The sequence below is a fragment of the Ictalurus punctatus genome, chromosome 24 (assembly GCF_001660625.3).
Source record: "Ictalurus punctatus breed USDA103 chromosome 24, Coco_2.0, whole genome shotgun sequence".
Lineage (NCBI taxonomy): Eukaryota > Metazoa > Chordata > Actinopteri > Siluriformes > Ictaluridae > Ictalurus > Ictalurus punctatus.
The window spans coordinates 4,930,000-4,951,988 of NC_030439.2; the positions used below are offsets into that span (position 1 = coordinate 4,930,000).

The 21,989-nt window shown below is 39.3% G+C and overlaps 3 protein-coding genes across 5 annotated transcripts; 2 read left to right on the forward strand and 1 right to left on the reverse strand.

The window, feature by feature from the left end:
- Nucleotides 1-144: 144 nt before the first annotated feature.
- Nucleotides 145-3,636, reverse strand: LOC108257185 (aurora kinase A and ninein-interacting protein). The gene is made up of 3 exons (XM_017454711.3): nucleotides 3,325-3,636; nucleotides 1,871-2,033; nucleotides 145-1,793 (listed from the first exon to the last, which is right to left on the reverse strand). The coding sequence occupies exons 1-3, from the start codon at nucleotides 3,421-3,423 to the stop codon at nucleotides 814-816; spliced, it is 1,242 nt and encodes a 413-aa protein (XP_017310200.1). The 5' UTR covers nucleotides 3,424-3,636; the 3' UTR covers nucleotides 145-813.
- A 629-nt stretch (nucleotides 3,637-4,265) lies between these two features.
- Nucleotides 4,266-8,925, forward strand: vps28 (VPS28 subunit of ESCRT-I). Its single transcript, NM_001200785.1, is given in 10 exon segments — nucleotides 4,266-4,316; nucleotides 4,932-4,997; nucleotides 5,369-5,397; nucleotides 5,480-5,517; nucleotides 5,622-5,711; nucleotides 5,807-5,912; nucleotides 6,139-6,240; nucleotides 7,044-7,097; nucleotides 7,214-7,305; nucleotides 8,452-8,925. Coding segments are annotated over 9 exon segments (672 nt in total). The 5' UTR covers nucleotides 4,266-4,316; nucleotides 4,932-4,957; the 3' UTR covers nucleotides 8,573-8,925.
- Nucleotides 8,926-10,449: 1,524 nt separating this feature from the next.
- On the forward strand, nucleotides 10,450-21,594 carry mapk15 (mitogen-activated protein kinase 15). 3 transcript variants are annotated; one of them, XM_047150547.2, is made up of 16 exons: nucleotides 10,450-10,604; nucleotides 10,762-10,936; nucleotides 14,197-14,295; nucleotides 14,850-14,879; nucleotides 15,217-15,307; nucleotides 15,964-16,094; nucleotides 16,196-16,359; nucleotides 16,459-16,598; nucleotides 16,789-16,846; nucleotides 17,430-17,567; nucleotides 17,752-17,857; nucleotides 18,018-18,351; nucleotides 18,442-18,575; nucleotides 18,746-18,898; nucleotides 19,995-20,140; nucleotides 21,255-21,392. In XM_047150547.2, the coding sequence occupies exons 2-15, from the start codon at nucleotides 10,868-10,870 to the stop codon at nucleotides 20,091-20,093; spliced, it is 1,746 nt and encodes a 581-aa protein (XP_047006503.1). In that variant the 5' UTR covers nucleotides 10,450-10,604; nucleotides 10,762-10,867; the 3' UTR covers nucleotides 20,094-20,140; nucleotides 21,255-21,392. The 3 variants fall into 3 exon arrangements, with proteins under 3 accessions (XP_047006503.1, XP_017310270.1, XP_053531416.1); XM_017454781.3 differs by lacking the exon at nucleotides 19,995-20,140 and having other exon boundaries at nucleotides 21,255-21,594; XM_053675441.1 differs by lacking the exons at nucleotides 19,995-20,140; nucleotides 21,255-21,392 and having other exon boundaries at nucleotides 18,693-18,830.
- Nucleotides 21,595-21,989: the final 395 nt, after the last annotated feature.

Below are 21,989 nucleotides of genomic sequence, written 5' to 3' on the forward strand. Positions count from 1 at the left end.
TGTTGCGATTCCGCTTCAAAACAGTTTGCCCAAGGATAAAACGGTTCAGTTTCTAACATCTGACTTGTGATTGCACAAATGATCACATTTCATGTTGATGGTTTAATTGAAATCCTTCCCACTTTAATAATCACTTTTTATTGAGAGATAAGGTTGTTCTTTATCACGAAGAAAACAGTACAGTCATGTTTCCTTCAAGAGGGACAAGTAAATCACTAAACACCGTACACTTAGCCACTTCTAAAATACAGATAGAGTGAATTAAGCACTCCATTTGGATGAAACTCAATTGATCCACTTTTTTTTTTTTTTTTTTTAGAAACCATTTGTGCCATCTAGTGGTCAAATAAGATAGTTGCAAATCAACAGCAGAGCATTTACAGTATACAATAAACCAACATACAAATAATATAATTTGGCACAAACAAAAAAAGATCAGATATCCTTCTTTCATTTCCCCCCTTATATTGAATCATTTTACAAGCATCTTGAATCTCATGACATTTTCCAAAGGTGAAGAATGGCACTCTGCAACAGCGATCAGTTTTACTCGTATTCTTTTTTTTTTCTTTTAAATGGATGTTTTGGGGGGGGGGGGGAATCTGGGGGATATATACTTTACCACTACCTCACTAGTGATACCTTTATGACAAACATTTGCTGTAAACAAAAGTAAAATTTACAACGGTGGTATAGAAGACTGTTGTTCAGGGGCCCAACCACCAACACATACACAGTATATCTACCTGGAAAACAACTTGTTTACGGAAAATCCTTTCAAAATGCCTGAAAAGTAAAGCTTTAGACCAAATCCTAGACCATATTTAAATGTTTAATGACTGTATTTCCCTGAGAGTCCTGCGTGAAAAGCATCTCCGGGTCCGGATCCGAGTTCTCCTCCGTTTCCACAGGCCTTACAGACGGGATGCTCACATACTCTCTGCCCTCACGGGAATTCGTTTGGTCCTTCAGTGGGCATCGGGAGCGTTTGCTGCGATGGGCGATCACCCGAAAGCCTTCAGAGTCCTGAGTGAACAACATGCCGAATGAGTCTTCGTCGTTCTCCTGAGCAGCCCCGATTGACTTCTTAGGGGTCCGATGAAGTTTTCTATTCAAATCTGAAGAACGTTTTGCTGGGCTGGAGCACACGCGCTGCTTAAAAGGTGAAAGTGCGGCACTGTGTCTCGGTGATGTGGGTCTGCGATTTTCTTTATCCTCTCTCTTCAAAGGTGACCACGGATGCCTCCGCTCGAATAGCTCTGGCTCTTTAGCGGACCTTACGAGACCTCTCGGTGTGTTTCGGACCTCTGTGGCTGAGCTCGGAGCTAAAAACGAAGCGTTCTCTTCTGTTACACTTTGGTCTTTTAACAGCTCCTGAGTATACACATCTTCAGTAGAGGGAGAAGCTGAGGAACCATTGTCGTTCTCTCCACAAACGCTCCTAAGCGTCTGAAAGGTCTCATGAGAATATTGCTGTGTCTTTTCGATTTGAATATTCTCAGGAGGTCTCCTCTTTCCTGCTGGCTCACCCTCCTCTGACTGATATCCCCAAATCAAATGTAAAAATTGCTGCTCTTTATTCTCAGCATCATTATTACAGGCTTCAGCTGACACCCTCTCGAGATCTGCATCACGTTCCTGTGAATCTATTAGACAGGAATGTTGGCTTACGTCGTCTAGCTCTGAATCCAATTCAAATATCAGCTCACGCTTCCGCTTAGTCCCCGTATGTGCTCCAGGAAGGGGAGTAGAAGACGTTCCTGAAGGCCATGAAGAGCTGCGGTCATCTGCATCTAAGGGCAAGAAATAATTTTGTTGTAAATAAGCATTCAGATAAACAGGTAAAAAAAAAAATAATGTCTTACAGTACCTTTTCCCTTTTTACTCTGTGGAAGAAAGAATGAGGAGATGGTGCTCTGTTTCGTCACAGGCATTTCCATCTTGGTTTGGGTAAAATTCAGAGCCACTGCCACGCTGTAGCCTCCGGACCGAGCCAGTGGATTCAGGAGTTTAGATATCGGTCGTGCCAGTTTCTGTTAGAAAGAAAACCTTTTCAAAAGATTGCTTACATTTTCACGCCAAAGGTGCGGCATTTTTACACCAGGCGCACTTATTATCGAGTACACAGCAAATACTGTGATTAAATATATATACACCGCCGCTGATTCATGAAGCACAGCCAGGAGGTCCGTGATATTTTTTTGTTGATGTTCTCACACTAGTGCACAGGTTCGCAACCCAGCTTTTAAAATTAAAGACTTAATTTTAGGGTTTTTTCTGCACACACAGAGCATTCGTATCGCTTCATAAAAATTGGGATTAAACCACTGGAGTCACGTGGATTACTTTTACGACGCCTTTATGAACTTTCCGGAGCTTGAAAGTTTTGGCTACACGGACTGTATACGGAGGGACGGAAATCTCCCAGGTTTCATTAAAAAACGTCTTGATTTGTGTTCTCAAGATGAACGAAAGTCTTATGGGTTTGGAACGACATGAGGAGGAGTAACCGATGACAGAATTTTCATTTTGGGCTGAACTATCCCTTTAACTGTATGACTTGCGGTCACTACACATTACACACGAGGTTAATAGAAGACATGTATAGTATTTAGATACTCTAAATATACACATAAAAAGGTACCAAACTGTACTTTTCCTTGAGCTAATACCATCAAACCTACATCTTTTGTATGCGTTTTTTCACCCTCATAGAATTTGTAATGGTCTTAATGGCAATTATATTGGTTTCAATGGAAACTGTAATGGTCCCTGTGGGTCTTTACTGGTAATTTGTTGCCTTCAATTGGTGGCATGTTATGTCTAGTGGATACCATTACGGACCAGTAATGGTAATGGCTTTAATGGTTAGCTGATGGTTTGTAATGGTATTTGTACTGGAAACCATTAGAATTTCAGTGATTTTTTTTTTTTTAGCAAGGATGCAAGGTACATAATTGGCCCTTAATAAATGGCATGTTACTGGTTAGCTGATGGTTTGTAATTGTATTTGTAGTGGAAACCATTAGAATTTCAGTGATGGTTTCTATTGTTTTTTTGTGTTTCTTTTTTCGCGAGGAACATAACTGGCCCTCAAATAAATGATAGATATATATATAGATAGACCTATTATTTTATTTAACAACTTTTTTCCCAGGTAACAGGTACATAATAAAGGGTAGAGACATACAGCCTTGATGGTATCACTATAGCAACAAGGGAAAGGACAGTGTGATAGATTAGGATTTGTGAGAGAGTAAGAATGTCAGTGGGGTGATACTGATCTGTAAAATCAATGTTAGTGTGTGGAAATTTAAAACTTACTCTCTGTTTCTTCGCCCTTAGTTCATCAGCGTCCAGCCAAACTCCACACTCCTGCTCTGAGGAGAGAGCTTTACATGTCTTACTCTTACTGCTCTTCATGTTTCTTCTTCACCCCACACCACCCAGCAGTGGCAACCTTTCTACACCGTTAACCTTCAACAGAAAAAGATTTACTCACTGAGCAGTGTTACTCATTTTCTGCGCAGATAAGCGAGCTTAATCTGTCTAAAAACAGAGCAGTAGTCGGTCCGACCAAATAAATAAGCTAGTAATAGTGCACTCTAGTTTTCCCGCCCAGTATTTGTTCGAAAGTCTTCGGGTTGCCAAGTTCTCCAAAATTCCTTCTTCTTTTCTGTTTACATTACCATCCATTTTGTGGTATTGGCGCCCTCTTCAGTCTATTTGGCTATAACAAAATTAATTGAATATGCGCCAGGGGTGGAAAATATTCAAATTGAATACTTGTACTCTAATTTAATTACATTTCCAAGTAAAAAAACAAAACAAAACAAAACGTTTTTTAAGTAAAAATACTTTTTGTTTCTTAATGGTATATCTTATAATGGTGGTATATCTTATGTCTAGTGGATACCATTAAGTTCCAATAATGATGATGGTTTTAATGGTTAACACATGGTTTGTAATGGTGTTTTTAGTGGAAACCATTTCTGTGGTGGTTTCTATTTCGGTTTCTGTAACACACTGCAATACAATGTTGTTGTTGTTGTTGCTGTTGTTGTTTTAAACAAACAGCAGCTGATTGCTTTGGAGGTTAGCTCTATTCAGAGAACGGGTTCTCTTTCCACATTTAGGACTGATTATGTTTTTATATAATAATTTTGGACTCCAGTCTGTGACAGAAGGAATTAATGCTGGGAATGTAAATGCTAAATACATGGCAACCAGATACACTTCCTTCCCTTCACGCGACAGGATGTGACGTAGTGATTCAGCGACGAACACTGACACTGTTGACGTAAACACAGCGTGAAGTGAGTTATATTTTCTTTTACTTTGTTTCGTTTCGTTTTGGTTTGTTTTGTTGAGGTTTTTTCTTCTATTCAATGGTCCGAGTTTTGAATACGTTATTTAAGATTATTATATTAAGTCTGAGATCCAGATGAGTGAAACAATGAGAAGCTAAACTTGTTGGCTAATTGCTATGCTAAGCTAAGCTAAGCTAAGCTAAGCTAATAGAGTTGAACACAGTCCTCGGATATACTGCTTTTATAATCTACATCATATATCATCTCGGGTTTTAAGAAAATATTTTGAAATATGTAAATATATACCAACATCTAAATATCAGTGTCGTGTTTGTTTGTTTGTTTGTTTGTTTGTCGTGTATGAAGCAACCGGGTTGTGTTTCTCTTGTATTGTTTATTGTGTTTCCGCAATCCAGATGCGGTGCATTAGTCTCTTGTTGACAGAAAAATAGTAAAATCTCATATCTAAGAGAATACCTGTCTTATATAATTACCCTTGCGTTAAACAAACCCTCAGCTCAGATAGATGTGACTTGGGTTTAGAGATCATGAGTACAGGAAGTGCAGACACACAGCAGTTTCCTCTAGAGATAATAACGTTTCTGTATGAATTATCTAAAGGTGTAGAAGAACTTGTTCTTGTCACCATGTTTCATGGAATACCTGCTTCAGGAGGGATGGGAGGAGGTAAGTCAAAAGATATTTTGCACCAGCTAAGGTTAAGACATCTCGTCGCTATATTTCAACCACAGGATATTTGACATTTCGGAATAAAATGACTGGCTTTCGTGGATGGCGTCATTGTCGTCTTTTGTTCCAAAGCCTTTAAAGAAAATACATGAGGAAAAATAGAACACATAAGAAAATCCGATGTATCACACCGCACACCTTCACATTCGTGCACACACAACCTAGAGACAGCCGGGCATGTATATACACACCATATAGAAGATTTGTATGCTTTACACACCTAATGTACACAACAATGGTCGCTTGTCATTCATTTTGTTATGTTTACCCTATATTTTCGTTTTCTTTTCATATTTTACTACAACCAGCTCCAGCCAATAAGCCTGAATTATATGAGGTAAGAGTCACTCTATAAAACGAGACATTAAAATAATTTACATGCTAGAACCTGTAACCTGATTTATCTGCTCTTTCTGTAGGAAGTGAAGCTGTACAAAAATGCCCGGGAACGGGAAAAGTAAGTAATAGCGCTACGTAGTATATTTTTTACTTGTTGTTCTAAAACGTTGTAAAATATGACCCGACTGCATGGGGTGTGTGTGATTTGTCCTGTGTTGATAGGTATGACAACATGGCGGAGCTGTTTGCTGTGGTAAAGACACTCCAAGCGTTAGAGAAAGCCTATATTAAGGACTGCGTGACTCCCAATGAGTATGTCATGTATTGTTTTTGTTTGTTTTTAATTCATGAATCATGTCACACCGCGCAGATTTTTATTAAACATTAAAAATGTCACACTCTTTCAGATACACAGGCGCCTGCTCCAGATTGCTTGTGCAGTACAAGGCTGCTTTCAAACAGGTCCAGGGTTCAGATGTTGGTTCGATTGATGACTTTTGTAGGAAATACAGGGTAATTACTTGCAGTTTCACGAGTGCTGTTTTTGTCAGATGACTGTTGTTTGATTGATTCTTAGTCCTCATTTCTGCATTTCTGTCATGATAGGATAGGATTTTATTCTAAAGCATTGATTACATTTTTTTTTTTTTTTTTTAAAGATCCACACTGATAAAAAAGGTTAATGGTTAAATTTGTGAACTAACGAGCTTCTGATTAATATCCTTCTTCGCCGTTACAGCTCGACTGTCCACTGGCGATGGAGAGAATAAAAGAAGACCGCCCAATTACCATAAAGGATGACAAGGGCAACCTGAATCGCTGCATTGCGGACATTGTATCTGTAGGTATCTTTTTTTCTCTCTCGCTCTCTCTCTCTCCTCTGTCTCTAATTAGAGCTTTGAATTTGACCTCTGCTTGGATAAATGCCATAGACCCAGTGCAATTCAGGAGGTCCCATTAAACTTATTTTCTTTTCTACACTGTTTTGTGCCAAGGCGTAATTTATTACATGGCAGGATCAGTCTTGATGTTCACCTTTATATTCGATGCATTCTGCTTCAAAATATTATCTTGTATATAAATACTATGCCCATTCCATCCCAGCATGCATTGTGATGCAAAACGGTCCAGATTCCTTTAGTGATCGTACTCAGACATGACATTAACCTGCTGATTGTTTTTCTGTTTCATGAATTTTTTTCAAAGATCTGGCCGTCCTGCTCGGACAGAAGATTCAGAATTGCCCTAATCAATTTACTTGATCATATTAACAGGTTGTCAGTCTTAACGTAATTGTGAGGGGGGCGTACGGTGGCTTAGCAGTTAGCACGTTTGCCTCACACCTCCGGGGTTGGGCGTTTGAACGTTGAAGTTTGCATGTTCTCCTCAAGGTATTCCAGTTTCCTCCCCCAGTCCAAAGACATGCGTTGTAGGCTGATTGGCGTGTCCAGATTGTCTGTAGTGTGACAAAGTATGATTGTGCCCTGTGATGAGCTGGTACACCGTCCAGAGTGTCCCCCTCCTTGTGCCCCAAGTTCCCTGGGATCGACTCTACCCATGTAGAAAATCACTGGCTGGATAATGACTGTGTGGATATGTGCTAATGCTCTGACTTATTTAACCCTATTGCCTTTATTTTGCTAGCTCTTCATCACCGTCATGGACAAACTGAGGCTGGAGATTCGAGCCATGGATGAGGTATTCACACTTAACACAGCTCGTTATGGATTTAGGTTTATATGAGAGAACATAAACACACAGTCAGTCGCAGTGGCAGATAAGGCTGTTTTTGTTTATTGATGTGTATTTCATAGATCCAGCCAGACCTTCGGGAACTGATGGAGACGATGAACAGAGTGAGCAACATGCCACCAGATTCAGAGGCTAAAGACAAAGTCAATCTTTGGTAAACGTACATTTCCTTTACTGCTAATATTATGCGAAATCTAAGAGGAACTAAGTCGCCTTTTTAATGTCCCCCCCCCTTTAACTTCACACCTGCTTGTAGCTCAGTATTTAGAAATTGTTTGTTGAAAATCACATTTACACTCAATTTTTCATTTACCTCAATTGTATATGATCAGTCTTTTATTTTAGCACTAGAGCTATGAGGTGAAGTCTAACTCACCCTAAATCTTTTCTTTAAAGTCACTTCCTGTCAAGTGCCTTGAAACACGCAGTGTTATTTGACGTGTTGATGTAATTTCTACTGAAACAGGAAGTCAGGGCGAGACATATAGAGTGGCTCCTCCCCCTTTTTAAATAGCCAGTAGCATTTAGCTTACCTCCCAGCCCGGGCTAAGCCGGTCTCAATGCCCGTCACAGAGCTGTGAGATGGCACAGATACCTCCTTCTTCAAAGTGAACGAATTCAAGCCATTTCCTTCTTAACCAACTTAGAAAACTGAATAAAACACACGTTCATTAGCCAAACACACATTTACGACCCGTGCTTGCTGATGTGATTTCTCTCACTCAACAATGGCAAGCTGATTTTTATAATGGTGGGGGCGGGACACTTCAGACTCTAGAGAGCATTTGATTGGACAGAAAATCTCATGAGACGCTGGAGTGCAGAATGATGTCATCAGAATTGCTGATCCGTATTGGTGGTAGAGAGACTGTAAATTTTGAATGCATATATTCTTCTGTATGCCAATTTTGTCATTATTTTGGAGCTCACTAGCTTATAGATAAGCTTAAGCTGAACAAATCTATACTAAAAGCCACAAAAATTCAGTTCTGATTTCATGCCGAGGTTAAACATCTGCCTCAAACAATTTCCAGTTCTGCAGTAATGCCACACAGACCTGCTGATCGACAATGGAATATTATGCCTCACTTTAATCTATAAAGATAAAAAGAACGTCGCTATGAACAACGATGTAATGTTATGGTGGCGGCCATCTTGAATTAACACCTGGAGCTTCCCATAAGGCCCTACATCCTGGAAATCTGAATGCAGAATTGTTTCTAAATTGTTTTGTTTTTACAGATGAGAATAATCAAGATCTTTTTTTTTTTTTCTTTTCTATTTTTCTTTCTCCTTTCAGGTTGACCACGCTGAGCAGCATGTCTGCCTCTGATGAGCTGGATGATTCACAAGTCCGCCAGATGCTTTTTGACCTGGAGGCTGCCTATAATGCCTTCAACCGGTTCTTACACTCGTCCTAAACGACATTCTTCCACCAGAACTCGCTTTGTAACCGCCCGCTCCTCTGTAAACGAGTTCCCTTTGCTCTTAAACAGAATCCTGTCCTTCGATACAGAACTCTGGTGTTTGGGACTATAGTGACTCCCTGTGATAAAGATGTGGTGTGGAATATCTCTGTCTATTGATATTACTGTCCACCTCTTAGTTTCATACCTCTAACGTATATAGTTAAATTTAACAAACGACTATTTCTTTATAGCCCTGTTCCATATCTTCTAGCTTCCTGCACCCTCTTGACAGAAGCCCTGTATATTCATATGTTTTTGAGTGGTTAGTGGTCATGTAATAAACATGCACAGGAGATTTTTATCAATCACTCATCAGATTATACTTACCTTCTGTCCAGGTTTCCTTTTGCAATGATCAGATTTTTAAAAAATTTTACATTTTGCAGTAAAACAATAATCATTTTGGTTTGCGCTAATTATAACACCGTTCAGAAGCTCAGAATGTAATTAAATTGCTGTGTCAGTCAGTTTATTAGGTACTAGAGCGATTAGTACCAGAAGGAAATTCAGCGTAAATCAGAAAATAAGGGCACTAAACTGTACCGTGTATCTGTTGTATCTTTAGTGTGTATCTATTACCTGCAAAGGTGCCAGAAGTGTACCTTTTATATTACTATAAAAAAATAAAAATAATTAAAGGTATAACAGTCATCCTTAAGGTGTAACTATGCTCTTTAAATAGTTCTTAAAGGTCCTCTACATTCAGTTGACCATGTAAAAAGATAAATACTGCAGGAATAAAAGATGTACTGTAAAGGGGCACCAACACAGTGATGGAGAAAGGTACCGTTTAGTACTTTTTTTCTGAGATTTGTTAATATGTTAGTAGCAACTCAGCATTCAGCTGTTTTACATAACAAATCAAACAAGAGGGTTTCAAATACTAGATAAATGAAATATTGTTTTAACTCTAATGTACTATGTGATTTGTTTTTGTGGTAACAAATGATTTTTTTTTTTTGCCTTGGATTTCTGTAAATGATGGGATCATGATACACCTGTTCATTGTTGTTGTTGTTTTTTTTTTTTTGGAGAAATTGGTTTCACTGTACTATATTCAAATATATATTTATTAAAGTACGACTGTTAAAGCATAGACGTCTTTTAAAATTAAATTTACATTCATCAAATCCATGTTCTGAGATGTTATTCCATATCGGGTGGTGATGCTGTCAATACGCTATATAGTCAAAAGTATGTGGACACCTGACCGTAACACTCGTGAGCTTTTTGAACATCTCATTCCAAATTTATTCCTCCTTTGCTGTTATAATAACCTCCACTCTTCTGGGAAGGCTTTCCACTGGATTTTAAAGCATGGCTGTGGGGATTTGTGTTCATTCATCTACATGAGCGTTAGTAATGTTAGGTGAGGAGGTCTGGGGTGCAGTCGGTGTTCCAGTTCATCCAAAAGGTGTTCAATGGGCTTGAGGGCTCTGTTCAGGACACTCGAGTTCTTCCAGTCCAACCTTCTCAAACCATGTCTTCATGGAGTTCGCTTTGTGCACAGTAGACTGTAAATTTCTAGTTTTGAATTCCAGTGAAGGGAAATGGTAACGCTACAGCACACAAAGACATCCTACTGTAGACAAAACTCTGCTTCCAACTTTTGAGGCAACAGTTTGGAGAAGGTCCACATATAGATGTGATAGTCATGGGGTGCACAAACTTTTAACCATATATATATATATATATATATATAGAGAGAGAGAGAGAGAGAGAGAGAGAGAGAGAGAGAGAGAGAGAGAGAGAGAAAGAGTGAGAGAGTGAAAAAGAGAGAGCAAGAGTGAGAGAAAGAGAGAGAGGGTGTTGCGGCTCCTTTAAGGAACAGTCCCTTCCCAGCTGCGCGCGTCTCCACGGCAACGACTACAAAGCGAAGCCATGAGCAACTCCTCGAGCTCCGGCTGAAGGAGAGTCAAACTGCAGGAGATTTCATTTTATTTTATTTTATTTCACCGTCCGCCAACTGCACCATGTCAATAAAGTAATGTCGTCACCTGGCATGTCGCTAGAAGTTTAAACTATATTAACTGATATTAATAACTTTGTAAAGTCCTTACAACCTGCGCTAGTTAGGCAGCTAGAGCTAGCTAGTTAACAGCTAACTCTCTCGAGACTAGTTATCCTGTGTTTATTCACAGGGGCAAGGAGGCGGCTTAGGCAAGACATACAGCGGTCATTACAGGCTGTTTCCTGCTACAAGCGCAGTTTTCACAGCATACGCCAAGAAGAAGAAAAAGTTCCAGAATGAACCTGACGGAAGTGGAAGAACACATCACAGTGAAGTATGAAATCAAGAGGAGACTCGGGAAAGGGGTGAGCAATGACAAGTCCTTTAAAGGTGTAATGGTCGTTTATTATTATTATTATTATTATTATTATTATTATTATTATTATTATTATTTCTGACTTCTACAAATAACCTGAAAGATATTTAGAACATGATCAGGAGTATTGGTTGAATCCATGAATGTAGGACAAGTGTATTAAATGGCTGAGAAAACCCGTTTGGAAATCTGACTTCCGGTCCGGAATCCTGCGTCTGAAAGCGCGTACTGTGTAGTGATGGGAAGTTCGGATCATTTTACTGACTCGGATCTTTGAATCTCGTACAGCAAAATGAACGGATCTTTTGTGTGTGTGTGTGTGTGTGCGAGTCATTTCGTTCATTTCAGCAGAATATAATGAAAATATTACAGGTTCAATTCCCGAACACATCTAGTACTTACACAAACGTTGATGACATTTGGAATAAAAAATAAACTATAGGCTAATGCAGCCGAGGCCGTATTATGAGAAACAGAAATCATTAATGAATAGTTTTGCTGGGTCTTTAGGCTATGTGGTCTGTTAGTTCACCTCCTGATCCGAGTCGGTCTTTCTTTTGTCACGGCACGTTTTGTTACGTCTGTTTCCCGGAAACAGAAATGTTCACGTCTCGAGTCTTCGGGTTCGAGTCGTTCGATCATCCCGTGACTGCCCCTTAGGCTGAATGCAGTGGAGTTGTGACGTGATGAACGAACGACTCGAACCCGAAGACTTGAGACGTGAACTAATCGGTTCTGCATCCGGTATTGCGTGGTGCGTTGCCTATGGGGCGGTCACCGGGAGAACGAACGACTTGGACCTGAAGACTCAAGACGTGAACAGAACCTATAATGAGTCGTTATTTTTATTGATCATGTATACATTAAAGTACAGTGAAATTCTTTTCTTCGCATACCCCAGCATGTCAGGAGGTTGGGGTCAGAGCGCAGGGTCAGCCACGATACAGCGCCCCTGGAGCAGAGAGGGTTAAGGGCCTTCCTCAAGGGCCCAACCGTGGCAGCACTGAGACAACTCGTTGCTCCAGAGTCATATTAAGGATTCGTTCCTACTGAACGATCACTAATACTGTGACAGTACGTACTAATCAGTATGCGTGTGAAGTATAAATACAATCCCAGACATACTACATCCCTACATCCGCCATGTTAGCATTGTCATGTGACCTTCGACGTCATCATAAACACAAAAATCTTAAACAAGTTAATCATTTATTTGGGTATTGTTAAACAAGTCCTGTTTAACCAAGGTTTAATACTTAAAAAGAGCCAACGCTGTCTTCCGCATTTTTTTTTTTTCTTTTTCTGAGCTCGTCCGCCCCAGTCCCGTTGCATCATGGGATTGTTTGTTGTCTCACGTAGTGTCCATCGGTTGAACACTGCAAATTCTCACCGGAAGCAGTACGCCATCCGGGTATTTCTCGCCTACTGTTTCTTGCGAACTTAAATTCGGACATACAGTACTACCCCTCTGGTGTACTGCTTTTCGTATGCGGGTTCGGACGCAGCCTTTGTGTTTGGATGTGCTTGGAGTGGGGTGGGGGTGTCCTATACAGTTGTGTGCGTCAAACTTTGTGACACCAGTTTGGGGAAGGCCCCATACGGTGTGATCCTCAGGTGTCCACAAACATTTGGCCTTATACTGTAGTGTATTATTTTCTCTCTCATCTGCCCGAAGTCAGTATAACCCATGAACAGTACATCCGTTGCTAAGTATTGATCATTACACAAGGGTTAATTCCTGCCTCGAACAATGTGACATTTTCCTTTTCCTCAACACACCTAGCCCGGGGGTTTAATAATGAGCAGATCTGGGAATAGCAACCTCTGCTTTAAACCTTACTATAGTATAACTAGAAATATATTACAGTCATCTTTTTCACAATTTCCACAATGTGTAACGAGCCACCACTTTTATTCTAAAACATGTTTAAAGCATGTAAAAAGATTTCCTCCTGTTATGCTGTGCATGATATTAGGGAACTGTTTATAAAATGACAATTATTGCTGAAATGTTTGTTATATGTTAGATATGTTCTTTTATAAAGAGTGGAAAGAAGAGATCATGATGCAGTGACATAACTCAAATGGAAAGTTGTTGTTGTTGTTATTAAACTTCCATGTTAGTAAGCTGCATACTTACTAGTCACAAAACAGTATTTTATTATACTTGTATCTGACAATAAACTGCATTCAGTTTCTTTATGATGATGATGATAATAATAATTGTTATTCTTATTCTTATTATTTTTATTACATGATTTGCTTCTTAAGATTATAAGATTGAGGTCATAAGTGTACATACACCTTGCAGAATCTGCAAAATGTTAATAATATAAAATATTATTATTATTATTAATAATAATAATAATAATAATAATAATAATAATAATAATAATAATAAGGGTATCATAAAAATTGCATTTAGTGTTTTATTCAGTCCCGCCCTGAATAACCTATTTCACACAACAGATGTTTACATATAGTCCACAAGACACAATAATAACTGAATTTACATAAACGAATCAGTTACAACAAATAAATTATTTTTATTTTTTTTTTACTCTTTCAGAGATGGGAGTACTTTTTTGAGTGATTGAGTTGAGTCACTGAAGCTCAATGTAGCTAAGTATCACAAAGTCTTAGGAGAAGTGCAATTATATTTTACTCTATCGCCGTCTATAATGTCAGATAACACCATATAAGGACAGTTTGGGTGAGACGTCCGCTCATGCCTGTCTCATATTAAGGCCATTGTTTGTATTTTGTATTTTTGAATTTGACTGACTTCTAAGTGAGTTTTAAGTAAATGGATTTTATTCTTTTCCCGGTCTGTTATTATCTGCGCTCGTTGTCTCCGCTACGGATGCAGTGGATTAAGATTTAAGAGGAAAAACCACAGATTATTGCTTGAAACAACTGTGAGACGAATTCAAAATCCTAGCATCTCAGTTCGCACTTGAATCCTCTCCATTCTGTGCTCTGAGTGCTCATGTCAATAGGACGCTGCGTACTTTAAAAGAAATCAGAAATGTTCGGAAAAATTTAAATGAGAAATATCAGTGACCTTTGCCTATTGTCATAATTACTCAGTCGAGGCTTGTTTACTTCAGCTCGTCTCTTGACTTCTCAGTAATCGGAATGTTTTTTGTTTATATGACTTGAGCTTGCATCGTTGGCAACAGGGCTCTTCATGCTGATTATTTCACTACTTTGATTCGACGTCTATATTATTTCCTTCTGCTCTGACAGGCATATGGAATTGTATGGAAAGCAGTGGACAGGAAGACCGGCGAGACAGTGGCTGTGAAAAAAATCTTTGATGCCTTTAGGAATAGAACAGATGCTCAGGTACACTTTACATTATTATCTTTGGAAATCATTTCAATAATGCATGGTGTTGAATTCTCGAATCTGATTGGTCATAAAGCGTTGATAAATTTTCCATAATGACTTGTAATATGGATATGTGACCTAAATTGATTTTAAAAAATGTATGTAATTGTTAATATTTTAACGTTTTCTGTGAGGAGATGCTTATTTAGCATTAAATAAGTCTTTAATGGCAGTATTGGACATATCACAGCATGAAATATATCGTAACTATATATGGATCAAATGTACATCATTCTTTAACGGGAAAAAAAAGTTAGTGTTGGTCATTTTCTGTGGTATAAGTGGATTAAAACGCTTCCGGACGTGCTGTTAGTGGACAATAATCAACTCTGAGGCATCACGCCACACTGTCATGGATTATTTTTCCTATACCAGCATGATCCATCATGTTTTATTCTTTTATATATTATTAATAACTGTATTACTAGTTATGATAGACATGCTTTATATTACTGTATTTTTATGCCCCAGATTTTCAACCTGATTTTCCTGTTTCTTGTTTAATGTAGAGAACATTCAGAGAAATCATGTTTCTTCAGGTAAGGACAATCACAGCGGTTGCTCCTTAATCCTTACTAGTTATAATATGTTTGGATGATACAGTATATTACCAACAGCAAATGGTTGGTTTTTCTCCTGGACATTATGCACATTCACACGTTCACAACTGAGTGCTTGTCATCTTTGGCTGCTATCACAAACATGATCACACGTTTTTGCAAAAAAATTAAGTGCGTGCTTTTTGCAAAGCACTTAATAATTAGGCCATCTTGCAGTAAATGCTTGGCTGTGCATTACTAGACTAGCATTACTGCCACTATCGTTAGTACTAGCATGTCTAATTTGGTCCTTCTTTCTTTTCTATCCGTCCTGCAGGAGTTTGGAGATCATCCCAATATCATCAAGTTGCTCAACGTCATCCGAGCCCAGAACGATAAAGATATTTACTTGGTGTTTGAGTACATGGGTAAGGCTTTATATGCTTGCAGGCTGTAAAATAAATGGAAAGTATACTAATAATGCTGATGTTTGCCAGACTTGTTTGATTTGCTGCTGGCTCCTTCAAACGCTTTTTTGGCTCCTAGCTTGATTTTATGACCAGTTTTGGACTTTACTCTAAGCTGATATGGGTCGCTTAAGTAACCGGGAGGTATCACTTACATTAACTAGGTGGAAAGGATCATTTTGCAACTATAATCGATAATTTACCATAGATGTAAGAAAACAGAAGATGACAAATTAGCTGCTGGGATCAAAGGATTAGGATTGATTAGGATCAAATTGTTTATAACTCACACACAATTTACAAATTTGCAGTTATGGATATCTGTATCTACACCGATTTCTGTACATCACAGATTATATAAATGTAAATATACATGTACTGTCAATGCAATACTGTCACCTGAAAAGGGTAAACTATAAAACCCATGAATAGCTTCTGCTAATGGAAAGCTGTGTGTGAACCCCAAAGGACACTTACAGTTACATTTAAAACATTAAATACATTTACATACGTATACATTCACAACACTCTGACTGTTGAGTCTGTTCACATGTAAAAATGACTTTATTTGAGTTCATGTAGGACTATTGAAGCGGAGCACATCTTTTTCTCTCCAGATACCGACCTGTATGCTGTTATTAAGAAAGGCAACCTTTTAAAGGACATTCATAAGCGCTACATCATGTACCAGCTTCTCAAAGCCACCAAATACTTACACTCAGGGAATGTTATCCACAGGGACCAGAAGGTAGGTTCTCACGTACTGTACGTAGGTTCTAATGCAGGGCTACCAAACATCTGATAAGTTGTAGTACTATATTTTCTACCATCTTTCTCTCTGCCATACAGCCCTCGAATATACTAATCGATGCAGACTGCTTTGTCAAACTGTGTGATTTCGGCTTGGCGCGCTCCCTCTCCCAGATCCAAGAGGATGTTGTGAATCCTGCCTTAACAGAATATGTGGCAACACGGTGGTACCGTGCTCCTGAAATTCTCCTTGGCTCCACTAGGTACCATTCACACACCTTTTACTCTTTTAACATCATATTAGACTTTCTACAGATTACCCCTTATCCTTTTAGGTTTATACTCTGCTCTCTGTCGTATAGGTACACCAAAGGCGTGGACATGTGGAGTGTGGGCTGCATTCTGGGAGAGATGTTGCTGGGCAAGCCGCTTTTTCCTGGAACCTCTACCATGAATCAGATAGAGAAAATTATGAGTGCTATTCCACATCCTTTGCCCGAAGGTGAGGTTACTTTATGACCCAATTGTTACTGTTAGAAATCGACATAGGAGAACTCTGAGGAATCGATTCAGTTCAGCTCTAAAACATGTAAGCATGAATGGATAGAGCAATTGTGAGATCATCTAAGCCTGAGATGTATGGATGAATAGGTTTTGTTGTTACTCATTTGGTCTTATTTCTTCAATTTTAGACATTGTGGCCATCAGGTCAGAGTATGGAGCGTCTGTAATTCAGAGAATGCTGCTTAGGTATGTGTCCAAAGACAAAGACCAGATGTGGATTGTATGTCTGGTACTAGGCATTTGATAGTTTTGTTCTGCAGATTTCATACAGATTAACAGGTATATATAATTACATACATTATACACTTTATGGCCAACAATATGTGGACACCTGACCATCACACCCATATGTGGTTCTTCCCCAAACTGTTGCTACAAAGTTGGAAGCACACAGTTGTATAGGATGTCTTCGTATGATAATTTCCCTTCACTGGAGCTAAGTGGCCCGGACCTGTTCCAGCATGACGATGCCCCTGTACACAAAGCGCGCTCCACGAAGTCATGGTTTGAGAAAGTCGAACTGGAGGAACTCGAGTGTCCTGCACAGAGCCCTGACCTCAACCCCCACTGAATACCTTTGGGAGGAACTGGAACACCCAGACCTCCTCACCTAACATCAGTACCCGACCTCATTAATGCTCTTGTAGCTGAATGAGCACGAACGCCACATCCACGCTCCAAAATCTAGTGGAAAGCCTTTTTATTATGACTCAGCCCCATCACAAGGCAGCTAAGATCACTGAACACATGCTTTTTTTTTAATGTCTAGGCCACAGGTGCCATTAGGGGATATAATGCAGCCTTCAGTGCCACCTGATGCTCTTGATCTGCTACAACGCCTGCTTGTCTTTAATCCTGATAAACGACTAACTGCAGAGGAGGCACTCCAGCACTCTTATGTGGCCAAGTATATGAAATCTTTTAACTTCACTTCCACAGCCTGTGAACATGTGTGAATTTGGCTTAAGGCTTAATAGTACTTTATGACTAGGATAATGATAAAATAGTGTTCTTAAAAAGCTTACCGCTAAATTATTTTTTACCTTCCTACTTCATATAAATATTAATATCTTCCTGCTTTTCCCCTAAAGGTTTCATAACCCATCCAGGGAACCTAGTCTGGACTATGAAGTTATTCTTGCTGTGGATGACGATGTCCAGCTCTCTGTGACTCAATACAGAAACAAACTCTATGAGGTTTTAATTACATATCCATTCTATACATTTTTACATGAAAGCAGTGATGTGAAATGTATTATAACGTTTGTATGACATACAAGTACTGTGTCGTAGTTGGAGTAGAAAAAAAGGGAACATTTTGTGGCGCTTTGTGAATCTCTGAATCTCATGTGAACAGATGATTCTGGAGAAACGGGCCTCTCGCCAAATGGCAAGAAAAGCTCATCTGAAGCAGAAAGCTGAGGAAAAGCCTGGGAGAGATGTTGGGGAAAATGAACGGGATAAAGCAAATATAAATGATAAAGAGTGTAAGAAGGCGGAGAGAAAGGACGGGGAAGGGGTTGGTGAAAAGAAATTGTTGCAACACAACAAAGACCAACCTGGAGCAGTATCAGTCACTACCAAGCCTGTCTCCATACAAAATCACACACAAGTAGCCGTCGGGAGAAGCAGTCCAGCTGCAAATGGCAGCATGACCAAGACAACTTACAACCCAATCACACATGTGTCCAGTGAGTCCTGCTTTACAGTACAACTTGTACCCAAATGACATAGTCAGTTATTAGTGCACATATAATATTAGTGCACATTTTATTCATCAGATGATGTGGTCAGACCATCCTGTAATCCTTCAGTGACTGCTCAGCATCAACATAATCGATTTGGCAGAAAGCTGGTGCAGCAGTATCAGAACAATGACAGCGGTAGTATCTTTCCTGTACAGGCGTCTAACAAGGTGAGAACTGAAGCCTAAAGCTCTCTGATTCAATACCTTTTTAGGTTTTGTTTTGCTTCGAGCGGATCAATTTAGAAATATCACATGAATTAATAATACTGTTTCATCATGCTCTAGACTGCTGTGGATTTAAAAAAAAAAAAAAAAAAGGTGTGTTTTGATCTGTACAGAGTGTAGAGCAGAGTCAGCAGCGTGGTCAGTCAGCCCCTATGGGAGGCACCCGCTCCTTCTCCCTCGCTCTCTTACAGCCACAGAATAACGCTCTGTTTCGCAAAGAGGAACCCGACCTGACGTCAGGCCTGTGTGTCACCTCTGCACGGCTGGTGAGTGGCTTCCTGTTTCACGCTTTTGAAAATCAGTGTCTTATGTTGTATTTCATTTTATGTCAGCTACAGATGCAATATCATAAATCCATTGTACATTATACTATACTATGCATACTTTATGAGCTGCACTGCATTTTACAATAACATAAAAGGTATAACTCGTATTACTGAAGCTACAGGAGCAGGGTGGGTTTTATTGGATACATTTTAACAAGCAGAAATAGTAAAGAAAAAAAATGACAGTATTTAACATGAACACTATAGGGGAGCACGGTGGCTTAGTGATTAGCACGTTCGCCTCACACCTCCAGGGTCCGGGTTTCGAGTCCCGCCAGGGCCATGTGTGTGTGGAGTTTGAATGTTCTCCCCGTGCTGCGGGGGTTTCCTCTGGGTACTCTGGTTTCCTCCCCCAGTCCAAAGACATGCATGGTAGGCTGATTGGCGTGTCTAAAGCGTCCATAGTGTTTGAATGGGTGAGTGAGTGTGTATGTGATTGTGCCCTGCGATGGACTGGCACCCTGTCCAGGGTGTACCCCACCTTGTGCCCGATGCTCCCTGGGATAGGCTCCAGGTGGGATAGGCTCCCTGTGACCCTGAAAAGGATTAAGCGGTATAGAAGATGGATGAACACTATAGTATTGACAGTACGGTCTAGTAGTTATCATTTGAAGCTTATAATTAGTCTATTATTGAGCAGGTTTACAGGGGAAGAAACTCTCTCTGTGACTTGAAATTCTTGTTTTGATAGTCCACTATTTCACCCATGAAGTCGGATGCTAGAAAATGGAGTAACCCAGATGTGAGGAATTGATGATAAGCTTGCCTGCTAGCTTTTTGGCATTGTTATTATAGAGGTCTGTTACATCGCACACAATGATCCAGTGTTGAGCGATCGCTTGAGAGAGATGAATAAAGCATTCACACGCCGAGACTCCGTACAAATGTGCGACACGTCAGAGGAAGGCATCGCTGCCACCTGTTACTAGTGCTGTATGCCTCTAAGCTTTCACACATGTGATGCATAACAGTGCTGTATATTGGATTAGATGACGCTGCCTGAAACTGATTTATGTCTCACTCTTGATTGAATTAGATGCTGTTGCTACACACTCCCAGTCCTCGGAGAGCGCTGAAAAGTGTACTGTGTAAAGGTGTACTGTGGTGGTGTTGTATTATTCAATTAGTACGTTAATGACTTTGGGATATTCACATATGGCTCTGGAATTATTGGCACCCTTGGTAAGTACGGGTTTTTTTTAAAAAAAAAAAGGTATTTGTGATTCATTTGAGAGAAATCCTTGAGAAAACCTTGACCCAATAATAGCTTCTTGGCAGGGACTTGGCAGATTTTCATTTAAAATCACTCTCACTTCATGATGTCATAAATCCTAACATGATTCACTGGGATTTTGGAGGAAAAACATCACAGATTTATTACACGATTTGGTTCTTTTCTGTATAACCATACTTATTTTTTACACCAAATCCAAGTTGAGTGTTTCTTGCATAAAAAGCTCCATTTTTGTCTCATATAACTCGCCTCCAAAGAATGGCATTCTAGCACTTGGAGACATGTTTGACTCTTCAACCGTCTGTCTCGCTGTGTGTAAGGCCAAAATACACTTGCACAGGTTCATTACAGCTCTGGATGGCTGTTTTTAAACTTCTTAATGACTGCCTTAACGCTGGATATGAGTATTTTCAGTTGTTTTTATCACCATGTCCTGATTGATGAAGTTCAGTACAGATTTGTATATTCTGTAATCTTCACCTTGTTGATGAATGAATAAGGGACTCTCAAGGTTCAGTAATGTTAGAAGTACACCACTTTCAGTATTTACTAGAAATATAGAAATCTACAAATGTAGGTGTATTGTCTAGGTATTTGAACTGATTTATTCTTATCTAAATAAATATGTTGTGTATTATTGTGATTATTGGACTCCTTTGGTGCTTTGTAAAAGTTTGATCAAGTCTGTATGGGGCAATATGGTGTATTATCATTTGTAATAAAAGTGGGTGATTCTTTTAGGCTCAGGCTTTCGTACACTTTCATTGATTCAGTTATTGGTTACGTCTATATCTCGTTATCCTACTCATTATTTATCCCTGTAATGTGAAAGGGGTTTCTTTTTTTCATCTTTTTTTTTTTTTTTTTTTTTGCATGTTGGGTTTAAATTAGAAACATGATATTTGAAAGGCTGCAAGCTCAATAGGAGACTTACTGAATAGATAAAGGATGAAGAAACATGTTTATGAAATCACATCTCAGGAATAGTACTGAGTAAGTAGTGAATATCTGCTTGCCTAACATGCTCTTCATTTTCTTATTTCTTATTGTCTGGCTATGCAGAACCCACGCTCCCCCTCTCAGACTCGGACTACAAACCCTCCCCTCAGGTTTAGTAAGAAAGTCTTCCAGAACAACTCAAACGTTTCTTGTGCCGGAGACCCTCAAGCCAGACTGGGCAGCTACTCTCAGGCCTATGGACCCATCAACAGAACAGAGCTGAACAGCCTGCTTAGGGGTCGCCAGCAGCTTTAGACTGTTGGATTGAATATGTAAATACATTTATATGAAAGGAGACCTACACCTCTATCTGCTGCATGTAGGATGATGTGAGATGTCACTGTCAGATTGAACCTTGTACGGAAAAGTAAACTTCTTGCAATAAATGTAATTTGTAAACATCTCGATTGTGTAGATGCTTTAAAGTGCAAAGGCTTGTCAGTGTGATGGTTCGAGTTATAGTAGAGGTATGTAGATAATCGGGGTAAATGTGTGCAATTGAATAGGGCCTTTCCTATATTTTACCTAGGGCCCCCAAATCACTAAATCTGCCTCTGATAAACAGATTTTTTCCAAATGTGTAATCATCGATATGTTGTTCTTTTGTAAGTGTTGGCAAATTCGTATCATGACATTCAGTTGCTGATTATTTTCCTATAACAACATGTTGTGTTTTCATTCTTTATACAGCAAAAAAAAAAAAGAGAGAGACTGAGGGTCACAGCAAATGTTTGTGTGTGTGTGTGTGTGTGTGTGTGTGTTGGAGGGGTTAACACTTGATCATTAACTTTATATTAA